Raw genomic sequence first — 20,769 nt, 5'->3', positions numbered from 1 at the left:
GGTGAAGAACGCCCAGAGGCTGAAGTGCTTTATGGAGGAGGAAAAAAAGAAGTTAGAATTACTGTTATCACTACGTCCAGGTCACTCAGCCGACTGCTCAGTTACTGTTCCGCTAAACTCCTGTTTTTGGCGTTTAAAACCTGGCAAAGCCAAACAAAACGCAATCAGAAAACTACTCAGAATAAAGACATTAAACAGAAAACTTGAACACAATGTGAACAGGAACTGTAGGATTGTTGATTTTCTCCATTGATGATATTTCTGCATGTTTTTAATGAGAAAAAAAAGGTGATAATTGACATTGCTGCTTATTTTCTCCACATAAAGAAAGAACAAAAAGAAGAACAGTCAAGAAATACATCGTCGAAACCAAATACATCACAAATCCACCAACTGATTTAAACACCAGTTCTTAATAAACACATTTTCCAGTGGTTGTTTTTTAAATTTTTGAGATAAATGATCACCCCAAATAAAGAAACCAGAAACAACATGATTTAAAATCTTTACAGAAAGATGAATTCTGATAACTGATCAAAACTTTAGTTATTATTATTATTTTTTTTTAAAAGCAAAAGAAAACCTCAATAACATATTTTGGAAGGCAAACACTTAATTGTGTGTAAAAGAGTCAACGTGACTCTGTACTGTTCAATAAAGTTTGTTCAAACGTTTATGAGGGTTTCCATAAATCAGTTTATTGTATGAAACAGAAGCCAAACAGTTCATTGAACCTTTATTTATTTAGTTTTTATACAAGCTGGCAACAGGTTCTAATTATTAGCAGGTTATGTAATTTAGGACAATAAAGTCATAATTAAAGCTCACAATGAAAAAAATTGAATACAAAAGATAGAAAATAAGAAGAAACATGTGTCTCTGAATTTTTTGAGTAGAAATGTAACCCCACAATAAAAAAAGTTAACAAAACCTTTATTTTGTAGTGTTTTGGGTATAAGCAAAACTATTCTTTAAATTATGACATTTTATTTTATAAATGATTCAATAATAATCATGTTCTCTACTTTCCTTAGTCAAATACGTGAAGCTGAATTGGATAAACGTCTTCAATATTCAGATCCTGCAGACGTTTCAGTGACTTTCTGGTTTGTTTTGGTTTTTCAGATGCAGATGTTCCAGATGCTCCAGATGCTCTGTCGGTCCGGCCAGATGTTTGGCACCGCTGCTTTGAGTCCTGAACCAAACAACTGAAGTTGGAAGGATCAATTGTGAGCTGGTCGGTCAGGCTGACCGGGGGCCGCAGGGAGCGCCTCCCTCGGACCGGCCGCGGCCCGCGGGCCGGCGGTTGGACGCCCCTGCTTCTATAGACTTTCTGTCCGTCTTCCTGACGTCGCGGCTACGCGCCCAGTCGCCGCTCGGTAATTGGCCGCGGTTGCCCCGCCCCCCCGGAGGTAACCTGTCGGGGGGCTCCGGGCGGAGCCGTGGAGCGCAGCCACCGTTTATATCGGGGAGTCCGGGCGCGCAGCGAGCCGGGTGCCGCTCACGACGCACGGGGAGGGATTCGGACAGCCACGGTCGGGAACGGGGAGTCCGCAGACACACGGAGTGACGGAGCAGACATCAGCGGGAAGGGGGGACGTTAATCCAAGATGCCTTCTAATAAAGACGACGGAGGGTGGAAGAAGTTTGTGTGGAACTCGGACACCGGGGAGCTGCTCGGCCGCACCGGGAGCAGCTGGAGTGAGTATCCCTCCTCCTCTACCACCTGTTAGAGTCCCCCTCCGCTGCGGGAACACACCTGATCACTGCGGACTTTCTGGCTTTAGAAGCCCACTTTTCCTCCAGGTGAAGAGTTGGGGCGGAATGTGTGTTTGGAGTGAATGAAGCGGAGGCGGCGGTGCGTAAAGATCGGAGCCGCGCCGCTGCGCGCTGGCCGTCTGGACCCGCCGAGGACGGACACGCGTCTCATGGCGTTCCTCTGGCTCTTAGTATAGGGGGATAAAGGAATGCGCGTTTTTAAAGGGTTAAAAATGCATCATAGTCCAAGGTGAGTCAAGGTGAGAGGTAGAGGGCCTGCGCGTAAAGGCAGATGGGACTATTGATCCGTGTCGGGTTCCCTGTGATCGGATGTCGGTGTAATCTAACGGACAATACAACTGATTAACTTGTTCGACCTTTCTTCTCCTGTTCCCTCCTTCCTCCCTCCCTCCCTCCCTCCCTCCTCCTGCAGCGGCAGTGCGCATGTCCTTGCACCTCCTCTCAATGTCACACCGCTCCTCTCAGTCTAGACTCAAACACCTGGGTGAAGAAAACGAGGAGTGTGTGTGAGAGTGTGTGACATGATGTCTGCCGGGGCAGCTGCATCTGCTGCTGATGAGCAGCACTTTGTCCTTCTGAGGTCATCCAAAAACTGCTGATGTATCTGGGAAGCGTGTGCCCTGCAGTACCGTGATGAAAGCTCCTCTTTCCACCTGACCCCCCCCCACCTTCACCTCCTCCACCCCCCTTTACTCCTGCTCCTCCTGCACGCTTCCACATCTTTGCTTTAAGTCAAGTAACGTGTCACATGCTCATCCCGTCAGGCCTCTGTGACCTTGTGACATTGCTTCATGCAGCATAAACTCCCAACTATTAGGATGGGAGGAGGAGGAGGAGGAGGAGGAGGAGCGGGTGGAAACGTATAGCTTCAAGGTGAACAGAGGCCATGCTTGATTTATTGCGTCACGGCACAGATAAGAGAATTTGTCAAGCTGGAAATTGATTTGCGATGAGTCAGCAGCGCCTCGGAGAGCCGTGAGAGGCTCGACGTGAGACGCTTCGCCGCTTTGCTGCTTTCCAAATGTCACATCGGTCAGACAGCGGGAGTTTGAGAGGACAAGATGATTTACTGTACATTCAGCCCTGTTCGCAAGTCAACGCCGAGCTGTATTGTGTGACTTTGTCTAACAACTCGGTTTGATGACGTCGGTCTGGTGTGACGCTGAAATGGAGAGAAAAAAGATCCTCACCTGCAGTTTGACTCTTGCAGTAAAGAAAAGTCCTGCAAGTACAAGTAAAACTTTAACTTGGTGCTTTATTTAGTTTTGTTGAACTCCTATTGGCTGCGAGAGCTTGAAACGTTTCCTCAGCGAGTTCGGTTTATTATTCACACGCAGTAAAACTCAGCTCAGTGCTTGACCTTGAAGGAAACGTCACAGTGGTGACTTCCATCGTGGAAGTATTCGCTTAGTCAGCGTGTGTGTGTGTGCGTGTGTGTGTGTGTGTGTGTGTGTGTGTGTGTGTGTGTGTGTGTGTGTGTGTGTGTGTGTGTGTGTGTGTGTGTGTGTGTGTGTGTGTGTGTGTGTGTGTGTGTGTGTGTGTGTGTGTGTGTGTGTGTGTGTGTGTGTGTGTGTGTGTGTGTGTGTGTGTGTGTGTGTGTGTGTGTGTGTGTGTGACGGTGACCCTTTTGGAGCTGCAGTGTCTGAAAGGAAGACGACTTCATGTTGAACAGACCCGTTTAGAGAAATCCTGAAATGGGCCTTTTTGTTAACTGGATGTAAACTTAAAACGGAAGACGAAGCTGGTGTCAAATTACAAGCAGCACGTGTCTGCAGGCTCGGTGCTGCTGAGGTTTAAGTTCTTCATTCATGCACTTGTTTTCTGTTATTTAGTTTAACTTTTCATATTTTTCTATATTAATATTGCTCTGATTCTAGCAGGAAGTCGTCTTTTCCTTTATTTTGTAAATGCAAACCTCTTGAATCTGAACAGAGAACCATCTCATCGCCCTCCAGCAGAGAGACAAGACGTCGGGAGCTGCAGTTTATCTGTATTATCAGAGATAATCGGAGCACATAATGCCCCCACAGGGCAAAGCAAACCTCTGAAAGCTGATTTCAGCGAGCTTTGTGACGAATAATGGCTGACGATCAAGGTTCAGTTGGTTAAATCCCCCCACGGGGCCAAACACAACAGGAAACTGAGATTTGTTTTGCATGAAGAGTGTGCGTGAGTGTGAATGTGTGTGTGTGTGTGAGTGTGTGTGTGTGTGTTAATCTGGCTCACAGTTCCTGAGACATGCCGGTTTAGTGGCTATGCCGTTGATCAAACAAGCTGTGTTTAACGTAGAATCACCTGCCACACCTTACACACACACGCACGCACGCACGCACACGCACGCACACACACACACACACAGATCTCATAGCAGTCATGTGACCTCTAAACCAACTCTACCTCACCAGTGGCGGCGACATCGGTATTTATTTATCCGGCCCTTGTATTCTTCTGATAACAGAGTTTGTCACTGGGGGGGCGGAGTCCTTTCTGGGAGTTGTGAAACCGCCACCACTTGACTCTATGCACACACACACACACACACACACACACACACACACACACACACACACACACACACACACACACACACACACACACACACACACACACACACACACACACACACACAGAGCGCTGCTTTCTCGTTCTGACGTATTCCACGTGTGTTTTCTCCTCCACAGTCAAAATCCTGGTCTTCTACATCATCTTCTACGGATGTCTGGCCGGCATCTTCATCGGCACCATCCAGGCCATGCTGCTCACCCTGAGCGACTACAAGCCCACCTGGCAGGACCGAGTCGCACCCCCCGGTACGAAATCACACCCAGCACAATGGTTTCACAGGCAACTGGGAAGATCCCACTTCCCACCAGGGGAAGAAGGGAAATCCACCAGAACGAAAGGAGAGGAGTCCTGGTGACTAATGTGATCAGATAATTCAGTTTCCTTTTATAAAGCAGGTGATACTTTAAAATAAAAGCTAAGCAAAGAGTCAATCTTTTCTCTGCAGAGTGGGACTGCTGACTCCCTCAGGTCCCTGAATGCACCGCGGTGTGTTCATACCGGGGTGTATCAGGGAGGATACTGTGACATCGGCCCTTCCCGACTGTCTCAGAGTTTTAAATTCCTCAGTGTTTTTTTTTTTGTTTTTTTGGTGTAGTTTCAGATGTCCCAGCGCTGACTCTGCATTCTCGGTGACCTTCCTGATGTGACTCAGCAGTTTTTCGAGGGAGGAAATGCCGACGGCACCAATGTACAATCTTACAGAAAAACCATGCAGGGGCCAGAACATCATAAACTGTCCAGTTGACTCTGGTGATCATTTAACACTGAACCCAGAGTCACATGGCCAAGAGGAGGTTTTATTATTATGATTTGAGGACATTTTCAAGGCCTAGATGTCCTTTAATCAATCTTCCTTCCTCTGGCTGCAGAATGTTTCACAGCATATAGATTTAAAAGAATGAATAGACTCGTGCATTTCCCTGCACTGTGCGTACCAGGCGTAGTCCCGGGGAGGACATGTCAGAGTCTGAGGTCGCAAAGCGACAAAGAAGAAGTTGTGGTCGACGCTTCAGTCAAATCGGTCGCGGACACGTGAGTCATGAGTGTGTCGGCGTCTCCACAAAGCTCTCGTTCATCAGCGGACGGACAACATGTCGCTTATTCACGCAGGCGACAAGCAGCCAGACAGGAAGTTGGACAAAGTCAAGACATTTCTTCAGATTCACAAACGATTCTGCCCATTGATGGCTGCTAATGAAAGTACGACCTTCATCTACACGGACGGAAGCAGGCCTTCAGATTGTTTTTGATAAGAGCAATATGTGCCGCCTCCCTCCTGTGGCGAGGGTTTACCAGGTCGAGTGTTTGACGGACCAAAGGTTTCATCTGTGTGTTCATTCCAGGTCGACCAAACACTCGTTGCGTCACACGAGGATTTCGGGTCGATGAACCTCGTGTCTGGAGCTTCTTAACGTGCAGCTTTGCGTTCTGAGGTGGTTCAGTTTTGACGTGGCGGCGGGATGTGTTCAGCACCTCGAACGACTCCGGCAACAATCAAACCTGCACTTTGTGTTTCAGTTTACGCCAAATTAGCCATTTCAGAATGCCAAAGATGGTTAAAAACTGTTTCGATGGGAGATAAAATACTTCTCTTTTTTGCATCGACTGAACATAAAAGGTGATCAGAAGTACTGTATCAACAAAGAAATATAGCATACATTTCTTTTTTTACTATAGTCGTGCTACACACACATAGACAACTGTAAGACGGTGCAGAGAAAGCGTACGGGGTATATTTCTTGCATTTGCACGTAAACGTAGCTGCAAACAATTTCTGCAAATTGTGTCTGTATGAATGTGGAACGGAAGTGTCGCCGATCCGTGTTTATTCATTCTATATTCTAACACCGTGTTCAGGAGGAGCTCCACTCTGATTGGTTTTCACGATTCTTGTTACACTGCCCTCTACAGGTTTGACTGTGTAAATTAAGATTTATTTGGTAAACATAGCGGGGAAATGACCCACCAACACAGCAGCAGAGCTTTAACTTCACACTTGTTTCGATGTGAAAGACATTTTAATTCCAACCTTAGAAGACGCCGTCTCACTGCTGTCGCCTTGCCCTTGCAGGCCTTTCTCACACCCCGCGATCCGACAAGTCTGAAGTGGCCTTCAGCCTGACGGACGTGGAGACCTTCCTGCCTTACACCAAGGCCCTGAAGGAATTCCTGGCCAAGTACGACGACGACAAGCAGCGCGACCAGATGAAGTACGAGGATTGTGGAGGTGGGTTTGCTTATCCCGACTCCGCTCAGCCTGCGGCAGTGAACCCACACCTGAACTCAAACCCTCCATGGTTTCCGCAGAGGAGCCCGCCGAGTACAAGAACCGGGGAGACCTGGAGAGCGACGTCGGCGTCCGGAAGGCCTGCCGGTTCTCCAGGTCCCTGCTGGGGCCGTGCTCCGGCCTGGACGACCCGCACTACGGATTCAACGAGGGCAAGCCGTGCATCATCGTCAAGCTCAACAGGATCGTCAACTTCCGCCCAAAGGTGATTTATTTTTTATTCTAACATTTAGTTGCTGGAATTAAAATGTCATTTAGTGGCTCCTGCTTACAAGACGGTTGAAGGTCCAGTGGATCTTCTCATTGATCATCAATGCCCTGACGGACGTCCGAGTCTCTGCCCGTCATGACCGAATCCTTTGGATCTGGATCTAACCTGTCTTCTTCCCTCAGCCTCCGGCTTCCAATGACAGCATTCCAGAAGAGGCTCAGCCCAAAGTGCAACCCAACGTGATCCCCATCTACTGCACCAACAAGGTACCGACACCTTCTCAGTACAGATGTGTGACCTCCATTTCTGTACCATACATTTCCTATTGGCCAGCCACCACTGGGTGCCTCTGAGGCGTACGCCCCCTCCCCCCGGTCACCAATCCGCCCCCTTTGTCCTTGCAGAAAGAGGAAGACGCAGGCAAAATCGGCGAGATCAAGTACTACGGCATCGGCGGCGGCTTCCCCATGCAGTACTACCCGTACTACGGCAAGCTGCTGCACCCGCACTACCTGCAGCCGCTGGTGGCGCTGCACTTCACCAACCTGACGCAGAACACTGAACTGCGCATCGAGTGCAAAGTGTACGGCGAGAACATCGACTACAGCGAGAAGGACCGCTACCAGGGACGCTTTGACATCAAACTGCAGGTCAACAGTTTATGACCGTCGTCAGAGCCGTAGCGCCTTCGCCTGGCCACCCTCCCCTCCCCCTCCACCCCCACCCCCCGAAACACCAGTTTGTCGTAGGAAAGTCGATGTGGGTGGGTCGGCCGTGGCGGTTAAACCAATCAGTAGTCTCGATTGAATCAATGGAAGAAAAACGATCTCGCTCGGGGACCGACGTGTAATCCTTTCATCATTAGCTTCTACACCTCCGTGTAGCCTTAGAGTGTAATTTAGAGGAAAAACAATAGTAATAAGCCCAATAAAAGATATTTATTCAGCTGTTAAAGACACTTTTCCACAAGCCATGGGACATCGTTCATCGACGACAGTAGAGTGTAATAATTCCATCTCCGATGTGTCCCCCCCCCCCCCCCCCTCCTCTCCGCATACCGCTGCCTCGTGATAGTTTTTGGAGTGTTCAGTAGCCGCTAATAAAAAGATTTAAAAAAAAGAAATAATCAAAAGTACAAATCCCGCGCCGTTTCCCCGCCTCCTTCCTCGTTATACGCTTCCGCTGCTCTGTGACACGAATCCCATTTCCTTAAGCGATGGAACCAGTCGGACGCGGCGCTCCGTGTAGGAAAAGGCTGCACTCCAGGGAACTTCTCTCCTCTTTTTACTCGTCTTCTACGTCTGATCACGGGAGACTCTTTTAAAACATTTTATTGTTGGTTTTTTTTGTGAAATCAACGTGTGACGGGGTTTTTATTACTTTGGTTTCTTTTGCCTTTTACCTTCTGATTTGTTTTCTTTTTGCCTTGAATGTAGATTTGTGTCCGGCCTGTTAGACACCGTGGTGCTAACCAACATTTTCAAACATTCTTTTTTTTGTTTGTTTGTTTTTTGTTTTGCTGGTGTAGCTCTCTGAATGTCAAACCATGAAACATGGTGGGAAATTTTATATTTATGCAGTTGTATTTTGTTTCTTTGCAGAATATTGTAATGTATAAATGCAATACCAAAGTGGTGAGTTGAAGAGAGTCTTCATCCGAAGCGATTCCTCCACAGGAAGTCATCTTGCAAACTGCTATAGTCGGTGTCTCGCCTCGCAAACCGTCAAATGGGGCAACTCTGGATTCGTGTTTAGGCCATGAATGTAGTCTTGGTGTACAATGAACATTCAGCCGGGTTGTTTAACTCCACCCTGAACTCCTCGCGCATTTTTTGAAAAGAATAAAAGGGTTCAGACGGAGCTCTCTGGCGTCACACGACCACTGACGTTGCTCTTAACGTTCCGGCGTCACTCGACTCTCCATCAGTTCATCCACCTTTTGTCATTTAATCAGAGATTAAAAAAAGAAAATCCAATAAAGTCATAACGGATCTTTATTCTGGTGTGGTTCTTGTGTGGGACAATTCCTCAACCTGTAGGTAAGACATGAGGAGGGGTGGAGGGGTGGAGGGACGTTGGCTCGGGTTGGAGAGAAGACTGACCGGTGGAGGACTCCAGTTACTCTTTGGCTGCTGAGCTCTCCGGGAACTGGCCGGATCGTTTACAGACGCACGTCTCTGTAATTACAGGAGGACGCCACGCAGCAGCCGCTCACATACAGAGGCCATTTTAAACATAGCTGATTTAAAAAAACAAAAGAGCCAATAAATTCAAATGGAATGTAAAATAATAAAATATATTGATCTAAAACAAGGTGAAAAGAACTTAATCTTTATTCAGATAAGTTACTATACAGCATAACTTCCTCTTCATATTTCCTCTCCACAAGAATAAAGACATGTAATTTGCAGAAATGTCAAATTCCTTGACAAAATATCACATCATGTGATGCCAAACATTGACTTAATTTAATTAGATAAGAACTTTCCACCAAAATAAATATTAAATGCATCTAGAAATGTATTTATTATACTTGCTAGTGTCATTTAAGTCACATTAAACTTTTACTACGTATCAGTGCAGGTTTAGTTATATTTTGGTGAAACTGATGATTAGAAGAGAGATTTATTCAACTTGGACTTTAAAATGAAAAATAGAATTAAAAATAATAACAATTTATGAATTCCGAGCAGATTTGAACGCAGCAATCACCGACAGGTGAGGACCACATGACTTCACAAGGACCACTGAGAGTGACGTTACCTTATGAGGAGCGACGCTAAACAAAGTATTTTACTGGTAAAAGCGAGTAAAACCTGAGTAAAGAGTAAAACCTGAGTTAAGAGTAAAACCTGAGGAAAGAGTAAAACCTAAGGAAAGAGTAAAACTGAGGGAGAAACAACTTCAAACTTCTTCAGACGGAAGACCAGGTAAGTTATTTTTTAGCAACGTGACCAAATGTTTTATTGTTTTGAAACCCAAAAGGAAAATGGAGACTGTTCCGAAAAAAAATATTTATGTATAGAAATGTTGAATTTTTACTGTATCGGGAACGTAGATGTATTATTTATTAAATATATAATACATTTATTATTATGTAAATGTCTTATTTTGGAGGCAGCCGCGTCCTTGGCCGCCATATTGGATGAGGACAATAAGCAAGTTTCCAATAAGTAAATGTTTAAATGCTTAAGTTGTTTTGGCCAGTTTTGCAAATTTACTTTGTTTTATTTTATTTTATTTTATTTTTTTTTTTTTTTGTCATTTTAGTTATTTGATATGTTTTACCTGCTTTGACCTTTTCACCTGTTTCTGAAAACCTTTTCCCTTTTGGCTGTATTGGCTTATTTTTAATGGATTTAGCTGTTTTGCGTGCTTTTTCCTTGTGCCTTTCATTGTGGGTTTATGAAGTTATTTTTTTCGCCATTTTAATTTACCACTTTTATGTTTTTTGCAATTTTTCTTATTTTAGAAAAGTATTTTCATCACCATTATGCAAGTTTTTGCAGTTTTCAACCGATTTTGCGATTATATTTCAGCTGTTGTGCAACTTTTTTGCCAAGAGATGCGATTTATTTTTAACATCTAAATAAAATGAATCCAAAATGTTTAATTTTCTGCAGCCAGGCTGCAACTCACAGACTATTGTGTCGTTAAACAGTCAATACTGAACCTCATGTCCACCTTCCTCCCCTGGTGACTCTCTGATCTCTGACCTGTTAGAATGTTAAAGTGAAACCAGTTTCTTGGTCTGGGCGGTTTTGCACGTCAGCTCACACACGTGTGTGCCAAACACCAACAAGCGGTCTCCATGGTGACGGGCTGTCCCTGTAACCGGAGCACACGGTGGCGTATCAAGTGCTGCAAGTCCATTTAATTAACATTCACACACTCTTCCGTCACACTCTGACATCAGACCCATCATATCAACACATTAAAGTAACGTTCACACATGTTTACGTCACATTTATGCCTTTAGAGCGACTTCAGTCCTTCTCACTACTTGTAGTTCATTATTGTGAACATCAGGGGGCGCCAGTGCTGCACCGTTTGACTCGCCTGGGCTCCAACAAATTCACAATAATGTCCTGATTTAGACTATTTTAAATGTGACACAACGAAGTTGTATGTTATTAAAGCCAATACCATAATAATTTTAAATGCTTTCAAGCTGGTAACGAATTATTAAAACAATTAGCAAATTAAATAACGTTAATTAAGCCAATTATTGAAATATGTTTAATATTTAGGATGTACTAAAGCCAATACTTTTGACAGTTCTGACACTTCTGTATTTATAATACCTAAATTAGTGATAGATTTAATAAAATCAATGGAAGTAAAAAGGTAAGGAAGTGAAGGCAAGTTGTTAGAGTACGTAAGATTTGTTAAATAAATAAAATTAACTGAGAAAATCTTGACTTTATTTTGAATCTGAATGAACTGATAGTGCCAGCTTGTAGAACAGACATGTCTCTAAACTGTGCTATCTTCATTTTGAAGGTTTAACATGCTTTATGGACTTTAATTTGCTGCAAAAATGAAAGTAATGCTGCAGTTTTATATCCTCTGTGTTTACAGCCTCCAACATGTTGACGTCCCTCCAGCTGCTTTGGTTCTGGTGTCCTGCTGCAGGAGGACCTGACGGCCCAGGTAGGAGTGAGTGATCTCTTTTTTTCTTTTCTCTCTGGAAGCTTCTGCCGCCGTAATGACTTTAATTGTGGCGTCGGCGGATCGCCGGCTGTCAGCAGCTTGTTAACACATCAGCAGCGCTGGGAATTGAGCTGCTTGGTCCACTGGGACTGAGCTCGTTGTCCCGATCCGACCGTTGACCGACGACTCTGGGGTTTTCGCCCCCAACGCTCTGAGGATCGGGCCGGTTTCTGTTTCCAGAACGAAGACCTTCCGCTCGCTGATTCGTCCGGCGCCGCAGCCCCGGGTGACGCCGGCGTCAACAAACACTCCGGCAATTAGAAAATGCACACGGGGCGGCTGATTACCCGGCGTCAGGAAATTATGAGCCGGGGAGATAAAAACATGGCCGACACCCCCCACGGTGCAAAGGAACACTTTACGGCAGGGGTGTCGAACTCAAGGCCAAGTAGGGCCCCAAAAATCACATTTTATTGAAACTGGCCGACCTGTGAGGGCTGCAGAGTTCCTCCAGTGTGCAAACTTCAACTTGTTCATTGTCAATATCCTTGTGAAACCATAAAAACGTAAAAATATAAAGAATAAGAAAGAATTCCTAAAAAGTAAAGAATGTGGGGAAAGACAAAATATTTCAGATTTTAAACGACTCAAACAATAAATGCCACATTTTTATCTTTTAGATTCCCAATGTTTAATTTTAAGTCATATATTGACCCATTTAACTCCTTACTTTGGCTTTTTAAGCCGATATTTGGACTTTTGAACTCATGATTTCTAGTTTTTCCTCATATTTTGACATTTTAAATTAATAGTTTTTACTTTTCATATCATATTTTGACCTGTTAGACTCCCAGTTTTAAATTGAAATAATATTTTGTAACTTTTTAAGTCATCAATTTTAATTCTAGCTCATATTTTGACACCTATCAGACTCACAGTTTAAAATTCTAAGCAATATTTTGACCTTTAAACTAATGTTTTAAGTTTCAATCTCATATTTTGACCTTCAGGACTTATGATTGTATCTTTCTCCTCCAGTATTTGTTCCTTTAAAACCTAATTTTTCTCATTTTAATATCATGTTCTGATCTTTTGAATTAATAAATTGGAATTTTATCACAGATTTGAGCCTTTAACCTTATCATGTCTTTACTTTTTTGAATTTCCAAATGATTGATGATGGTTGTGGTTAAATGTTGACCTTGTTCGGCTCTCAGATTAGACCTGAATCCAGAATCCGGCCCCCTGCTGTGATTGAGTTTGACTTTGCTCTACAGAGATGTTCAGTTTTATTTCGTACCAAATAGTTTCTGTTCTGAGTTCATGAAGTGACAATGGTTTCCACAGCGCCGATTCTGGTTCTCCTGCTCTTTCTGCTCCTGGGCCCGTCAACAGATTAGCTCTAATCCCATTTGCAGGATATAATCTGACTTCTGTGTGGCTGCAGTTGCTCACGTGAAACACACATGATTAATGTAAACCACCTTATGGGATAGAAGCAGAATTAATTATTGGGAAATCTGTAAAAACCGTCTTTGTATTGAACCGGAGCAGCAGGGGCTGGTCTGCAGCACACAGGGCCGGCTTCAGGTTCCCCTCGCCGGGCTGCAGAGCCGGGATTAACCCCCGGCTCTCCCTGAGCTGCAGGTGGAGTCTGATGTTTCACACACTAAGAGGATTTACTCAGACTGGAAGACGTTTAAATAAAGAGGCGCTCCTGTGTGGACGAGAGAGAGAGAGAGAGAGAGAGGGAGAGGTAAAAACCCTGATTTTAAATGTTAATAATCCCGTGAAATTATGCATCTCCTGAGATGTTTTAAACCTTTCCTGTAACAAAACAAGTGCCTGAGTCCATTTGTAGTTTCTCTTTATTTAATACTCTTGTTTTCATGTCAGAATTTATTTTTTTATTAAATTCTAATTTTCCACTTGCATAAATTCAAAACATCCAATGTACCGTTCACTTTTAAACCTTATGACTCCGTAAAGATGTTTTTATATCAAATTTACATTAATTTCCAGTACATAACATATCATTCTCATCAAAAACCATTATTTAAAAAATGTATATATCATAGATTGTTCTTCCTCATAATTTTTTTAAAATGTTTTGGTTTCAGGCATTTTTTAATAAATTTTTTTGGACAATTTGAGTCGTTTTTCTTTATTTTCTCAAAATTTTAGCAGCTTCCAGTTTTATTTTCTCTCCACGCCTCAAAGCTCTTGAGACTTTATTTTATTTACATTTAATACTTTGGAAACTTTCCGTGAGTTTTAGATTAAAGTCCTTCAGGAAGATGAAAGATCCAACCAGGCTGCTTCATAGCGTAACACCTGGGACGGCGTCTTTCATGTCACAGTGCCGTGTCACTCTTCCTCCTCCTCCTCCTCCTCCTCCTCCTCCTCCTCCTCCTGGGAGGTGGATGAGCAGAAGGAGGGGAAAGTTCTCCGGCAGTTGATGTTGTCAGAAAGACATGAGCCAGCGGGACTCGTCTGCCCCGATGGGTGTGAAGTGAAGATGGGATCGACTCACCGCTCATTTCATCTCCTGTCCATCTGAATCGCTCTTCATCATCATCATCATCATCATCGTCGTTGTCCTCATCTCCTCACAGCCAGGTAGGTGAAGTTCCCGAGCCGGAGCGTTGAGTTGAACATCTAAATTTAGCAGATTTAATCTGGGAGCCGAGGATTTGAGTTGACGGCGCCGAAGAAGAGGCAGCTAATCCGACTAAAGATAAAATTAGAAAAAAACAACTTTGAACTTCTCACTGCTCACATTGCAGCAAACGTCAATATGAAGGGTTTATTATTTCGACTAGCCACTTGGTGTGTCTGCATGTTGTGACGGCGTCGTGAGTAAATTCACTTTGTTTAATTCAGAAACGTACAAACACCCTGGAACCTTTAGCTGGCATTATTGCTGATGCAGCATTTCCCCGACATGGGGTGTTTCCTCTGTTTACGTGGAGACGGAGAGCAGCCGAGCCGATGAGTGTCTCAAACGCAGCAGAATGTTTTTGTTTCGGGATTTCAGAACAGGATTTCTCTGTATTCTTCACCTGTAGTCATAGAAATGGTGAAACGTTGAAACTGAAAAACTCTCTGTGCTTTTAGCTTTTAATGGTTTTGAAAGAAGGTTTAAATTACAAATTTGAAATGCAAAAACGGTTATTTCTCTTTGAAGTCCAGTCTAAAGTGTTCTGACGTCCCTCCAGGTGATGGACGCCCAAGATCAGAAGTCTTCTGTCGGGAGAGGGCGGCGGTCAAGGTGAATCTGCGTGTTTGACTGATGTCACTGATAAGATATCAGCATGATGTCATGCAGGTTTATTGTCCATTTAATGTGTTTTTCAGGTCGACTCGGATGCTGCGCCGCGGGACCGGCGCCGTCGGTCCCACGGAGACAGTCGTCAACATGGGGGCGAGCAGGTGAGCTGTGCTTTGTGCAGATATGTCATTGGTGGGATTCACAAAGAGAGGCAGCACCGGCCAACTGGCACTGAGTCAGTTTAAACTGCTTTAAACTGCTACTGAACGGATTTTAAAATCAGATTTTAACGACCTCGGTGGGCCCAGCTGTGGATTTCGAACTTCACAGTACTGTAGTGTCATCTGAAGCAAGGAGAAATACTCCAATTAGTCAAAGGTATCAAACATATGAGGTGAAAATGAAATAGGCACTTTCCATTCAAACTGAACACCACTTCACTTCTCGTCTGCTGGGGACACCTAGTGGTGGAATTCAATCACTACACTCACAATTCATATACAACAAACCTTGACCGAGAATCAAAACACACTGAAGATGGTTTTTCTTTAACTCGTACCAGTAGAGCAGTCATCTCTGCCTTCACGTCTCTCCAGTTAGACATTTTGCTTCTTTAACTCACATTTCAAATGGAATTCAGCTGAAAAACCAGGATGTGATTCAAATAATTCACTCAACTTATGATGAATTGATCTGATCCAGTCAAACATAGAAGCTGGTTCCACAATGAAATGAGACATTTGCTACGTCCATCAATAAAAGATACATTTTTGTACAACTTGAAATGTCAAAAAGTCAAACTATACGCAGCAAACTTTACATTTTTAATGTGGCCAGGTGATGAGAAGATTAGAAGAAGGAAATCTGAATCATTGCTTTAAAAGTTTTTTAACCTTCTTCTTCATAATGAATGAATGAGAGAAAATATAACATGCTGACATATAACATATCTATCTATCTATCTATCTATCTATCTATCTATCTATCTATCTATCTATCTATCTATCTATCTATCTATCTATCTATCTATCTATCTATCTATCTATATCTCTATATCTCTATATAAATGATTGTTTCTGTTGCAGTGATGCCCGCTCCTCGCTGGCAGCTCAAAACACCAACAACAGCAACAACAACGACGGGTAAGATGAAAGTTTTAATGTGAAAGTCAGGAGGTTTATGGCGAAAAAGTAATGCAAGAGGCTTGAAAATGATCTGGATTGTTCAAACAATATTTGAGGCCTTTGGCATTAGAGGAGTGGAATGAATGGAATTCCTACTTTGGACAATTCTACCTTTATAAGTGATTAAAGGACCTCTGTGGAATAACGGCGACCAACATCAACCCCTGTTTCACTCACTGACCTCTGTTTGTAACATCCACAGAAAAAAAGATGAGAAGAAGGATGAGAAGAAAAATGAAAAGAAAGATGAGAAGAAAGACGAGAAGAAGGATGAGAAGAAAGATGCTAAAAAGGATGAGAAGAAAGACGATAAGGAGGAACCGTAAGTAAAAAAAAAAAAAATTCTAAAATTTTTCATCAGTGAATGAATTTTTTTGCATTTAATAAAAAAACATTTTCGACTCAAACAAGCATAAACTTGCTCTAAAATGTAAAGAAAGATTACATGTGAATACATTTCTATACATATAAATTCTATATATGTATAACCTGTACATATAATGGGACATGGTCAAACAATGTTATTATCTTTATTGAATATTACATATCATTAATTATTTAGAAAATGAATATCTTGATAGCGTTTCATCAGGTAATTTGGAAGAATATTATATATTATTTATGGAGAAGCAGTGGGATTTAATAAGTCATACTTCCTCCCATTCCTGTTCATACATGCTATCCAATTATATTGTTCTGCGGTAATTAGTCACTGTGTGGTGAATAAATAATTTAATTTAATTTAATTTAATTTAATTTAATTTAATTTAATTTAATTTAATTTAATTTAATTTAGTCTAGTCTAGTCTAGTCTAGTCTAGTCTAGTCTAGTGTAATGTAATGTAATCTCCAGGGGGATCAATGAAGAGCACTTTCTACATAATAACTACATCATACATAGTTGTTTAGCAGCAACCAGGAAAGGGTGTAGGTTTTCTTTATACCGATGTCAGTATATTATAGTGATATTATGGAGTTTGAGGATCGACAGTCTCTGGTCTGTTCTCACAGGAAGGAGGTGTGGGTCATGGATCCTGCTACAGACTTGTACTACTACTGGTTGTTCACCATCTCCATCTCTGTGTTCTACAACCTGATATTTCTGGTGGCCAGGTACCATTTCAACACATTTCCTTGACTTCCCAATGAAAAATGTGCCTCGGAACCTCCAAAGCCAGTGGGAATATTAATGAGCGTCAGTGTCAGTTATTAGCATGATCTGGGTTTACTTGGATTCTCAGGTAGTTATTGATATGTTTGGTGACATTTGAATTGTTCCTGTATGTAATACTGCAATGGGAATTAAGAATACTCTGTTCGGTTATGAAGGTAAACTATCCCTCCGCTTTGACACTGTATTGTTTCACGCTGGTTCTTTTCCACGCAGGTCTTGTTTCAATGAGCTGCAGTACAAATACACGTCACTATGGATCGGTTTTGACTACCTTTCAGATATCCTCTATTTCCTCGACACCTTTGTGAGAGCCAGAACAGGTCAGTGAAGCCCAGTTTTATAGGTTGCTAAAACGTTTCCTAAATCTTCATGGTAATGAACTTCCGATGTGTCTGCAGGTTTTCTGGAGCAAGGACTGCTTGTGAAGGATGCAAAGCTCCTGAAAGAGAAGTACATGAAAACACCTCAGTTTAAAATGGACATGGTCTCCGTACTGCCCACCGACATCGCATTCGTCTACCTTGGAATCGATAATCCCGAGTGGAGGTTCAACCGTCTCTTCAGGTTGGCGCGACTCTTCGAGTTCTTTGACCGGACGGAGACTCGCACTAATTTCCCAAACATCTTCCGAATCTGCAATCTGGTGCTTTACATCATCATCATCATTCACTGGAACGGCTGCCTCTACTTCGCCATCTCCAAGGTGCTGGGCTTTGGCTCGGACACGTGGGTCTATCCAAGCTTGGCGTCGCCTCAGTATTCGCGGCTGCCCAGGCAGTACATCTACTGCTTCTACTGGTCCACACTGACGCTCACCACCATCGGGGAAACGCCTCCCCCGGTGCGAGACGTTGAATATTTCTTCGTGGTGCTGGACTTCCTCACCGGAGTTCTGATCTTCGCCACCATCGTGGGCAACGTCGGCGCCATGATTTCCAACATGAACGCGGAGCGCGTGGAGTTCCAGGCCAAGATCGACTCCATCAAGCAGTACATGCAGTTTCGAAAGGTCACCAAGGACCTGGAGATCCGGGTGGTGAAGTGGTTCGACTACCTGTGGACCGAGGAGAAGACCTGCGATGAGAAGCTGGTGCTAAAGAATCTGCCGGACAAGCTGAAGGCGGAGATAGCCATCAACGTGCATCTGGAGACTCTGAAGAAAGTGCGAATCTTTCAGGACTGCGAAGCAGGTTTGCTGATCGAGTTGGTCCTGAAGCTTCAGCCCCAGTTCTTCAGCCCGGGCGACTACATCTGCAAGAAGGGGGACATCGGGAGAGAAATGTACATCATCAAGGAAGGGAAACTGGCCGTGGTAGCAGACGATGGAATCACACAGTTCGTGGTCCTCGGTGACGGCGCGTACTTTGGAGAAATCAGCATCCTTGGCATCAAGGGGAGCAAAGCAGGAAACCGGAGGACGGCCAACATCCGGAGCGTGGGCTACTCGGACCTCTTCGCTCTGTCCAAAGATGACCTGATGGAGGCGCTGACCGAGTACCCCGACGCAAAGTACGCCCTGGAGGAGAAAGGCAGGGCCATTCTCATGAAGGACAACCTCATCGACGAGTCGCTGATCGGCATCACCGACGCCAGCGACCTGGAGCACCAAGTCAGCAAGATCGAAGCCAACATAGAAATCATGAGCTTAAAATTCCGGAAGCTGTCGAGTCAGTACGAGTCGTCGCAGCGCAAACTCAAGCAGCGGCTCACCAACATGGCCAACCAGGTCCGGACATTGAAGTTTGACGACGAGTAGATCTCGGGCTCGCGCTGCCGCCGACTTTCCCGCCACGAAGACAAACTGTGTTCATTAGCTTCCACTGTGTGGTTGTTAGGTCTCATCGCGGTCCGTCACGGCTCCATCAGCTCCGACTGCTCAAAATGAATGGTGGAACAGTCCCCCGATACGATGACGTTACTTTTATTTGAGTGACTTTTTGAAATAAAACCAACCTGAAAAATGCCTCCTGCTTGGTTGCAGACCGTTTCCTGGTAAAAGATGAAAGAATCCCTCTGTTTGGAAGATTTAATATCCAGTCCAATCGGTAGCATAGAAACTCAAAACTGAGCTTATTTACATGATTGGACTGAATCTGTGTTCTACAGCATAGAGGATTGACAAAGAGTGAAGACATGCAAGGTTTGACGAAATACTGTGAAAGACTGTGACCCTGTGTTGGGTACATTAGAAATAATGCTATTTATATGGAATAAAATGTATATTAGACAAATCTATGATTCTTTATAAATCTGCTCCCATAAAACTTTACTTGTTTGTTTTGATGCTAATGCTAACTGCCCAGCACTGCTCAACGTGTTGTCGGAGTGACCTCGGAGAGACGTTTCAAACCCACAAATGTGCTACGTCTCTGTTCCATTCGATCACCTGGTCTACTTTCAACCTATTCCTGAACACTTTTAGTGTTTGTCTTCCTCAATATTTAATACTGCCGGCGAGGGGAAGCTACGCGGAGCGGCGTCGTTTACCGACGTCTGTTCACCACTCGGGTATCTGTGTGGAGCTGCTGTCGTATTCATTCTTCTGGTTTGTTTCAACATTTGCCCGAAAACATATGATGGAAAACATAGTTTACACCTTTAAATGTAAAACATGCTTTTAATAAACCATCAGATTTCATCAGTTTATATCTAGAACTGTGGTTTTGTTATATATTTATATATGTTTTCCTATCTGAAAAGGACATTTTTAATTAATAACATGGTTTTAATTGTTTGAACAGATCATTTTCAGTGTGGTTCCGCCCCCTTGTGGTCAAGTGGCTCACGTGCAGCATAAAAGGCCTGAATCTGCAGATAATCTGAATTTTAACAGGTAGTCTCAAGTTTCATCACCTATTAAGGCTCTTTTGTGACTGTATTTGTGTTTGTGTGTCACATGGGCGTTGCGTTTGGTGCCTCTTCTCCAGCGTGGTCACGTTTATCTTTTGTTTCCAGACTTTCACAATAAAAGTCCACCGACCGGCTGCCAGCGGAGCAGAGGGCTGCAGGAGAGAGCTGCTCCAGTGTACAATTTTAGAAATGACTTGACTGCCACAAAAGAGCATGAGTAATGTGAGTGCACACACACACACACACACACACACACACACACACACACACACACACACACACACACCGAGACTCTCTTGACTGTAGTGGGTTGTGTAAGAAGATAATGGCTGAGCCAAAATCAGTGCACTTCAGCCCATAATGACACACGCCACGGTGTGTTTGTGTGTGTGTGTCAGAGATGAGGTAGAGCAGAATGCCTTATGTAAGCACACACACACACACTCTCACACACACTCACACACACATTGTTAGTCCTTCCTGCTGTGTACGCTGGATCGTTTGCTCCCCTGAAACTCAGTCAAACGCTGTTTGTGTAAAAGCATCAAAATTCAAATGTAGAAAGTTTACTGGGAGAATAAATACATTTCATTTCACCTTTGAAAAACTGCGCAACCTCAGAGAGTAATATATATTTGAATAAACATGCATACATTCCAGGGTCAAAAGGTCAATTGAATAAACCACAAAGAAATATGAAGGGTAATAATAATAAGAATATGAATAAGAATAAGAATAGGTAGAATTACTTTAATAATTTCTGAAAAAAATGTGAAAATCAAACAATAATACTAA

At 43.5% G+C, this 20,769-nt stretch overlaps 2 protein-coding genes across 2 annotated transcripts; both read left to right on the top strand.

Annotated features, from left to right (window-relative positions):
- Window positions 1–1,529: 1,529 nt before the first annotated feature.
- atp1b1b (ATPase Na+/K+ transporting subunit beta 1b) lies at window positions 1,530–8,824 on the top strand. The gene is made up of 6 exons (XM_080519817.1): window positions 1,530–1,701; window positions 4,461–4,589; window positions 6,416–6,571; window positions 6,652–6,836; window positions 7,025–7,108; window positions 7,247–8,824. The coding sequence occupies exons 1-6, from the start codon at window positions 1,611–1,613 to the stop codon at window positions 7,505–7,507; spliced, it is 906 nt and encodes a 301-aa protein (XP_080375943.1). The 5' UTR covers window positions 1,530–1,610; the 3' UTR covers window positions 7,508–8,824.
- A 2,607-nt stretch (window positions 8,825–11,431) lies between these two features.
- LOC308147825 (cyclic nucleotide-gated channel alpha-3-like) lies at window positions 11,432–18,880 on the top strand (the record flags this gene model as incomplete). Its single annotated transcript, XM_080520158.1, has 9 exons — window positions 11,432–11,495; window positions 11,627–11,781; window positions 14,714–14,766; window positions 14,853–14,927; window positions 15,852–15,908; window positions 16,153–16,272; window positions 16,962–17,063; window positions 17,338–17,444; window positions 17,523–18,880. The coding sequence occupies 9 exons, from the start codon at window positions 11,432–11,434 to the stop codon at window positions 18,878–18,880; spliced, it is 2,091 nt and encodes a 696-aa protein (XP_080376284.1).
- Between the last annotated feature and the right edge of the window lie 1,889 nt (window positions 18,881–20,769).

This window comes from Blennius ocellaris (genome assembly GCF_963422515.1).
Source record: "Blennius ocellaris genome assembly, chromosome: 24".
NCBI classification, from domain to species: Eukaryota; Metazoa; Chordata; class Actinopteri; order Blenniiformes; family Blenniidae; genus Blennius; species Blennius ocellaris.
The sequence above is the reverse complement of the archived record's forward strand: the minus strand, read 5'-3'. Positions and strand labels throughout refer to the sequence as shown.

Bases quoted from the DNA above. Each gene is read 5' to 3' on its own strand.
- atp1b1b (XM_080519817.1), top strand. From the start codon at position 1,611: ATGCCTTCTAATAAAGACGACGGAGGGTGGAAGAAGTTTGTGTGGAAC. The intron at 1,702-4,460 runs GTGAGTATCCCT...TCTCCTCCACAG, and splicing joins CCGCACCGGGAGCAGCTGGA to TCAAAATCCTGGTCTTCTAC. The intron at 4,590-6,415 runs GTACGAAATCAC...TTGCCCTTGCAG, and splicing joins GGACCGAGTCGCACCCCCCG to GCCTTTCTCACACCCCGCGA.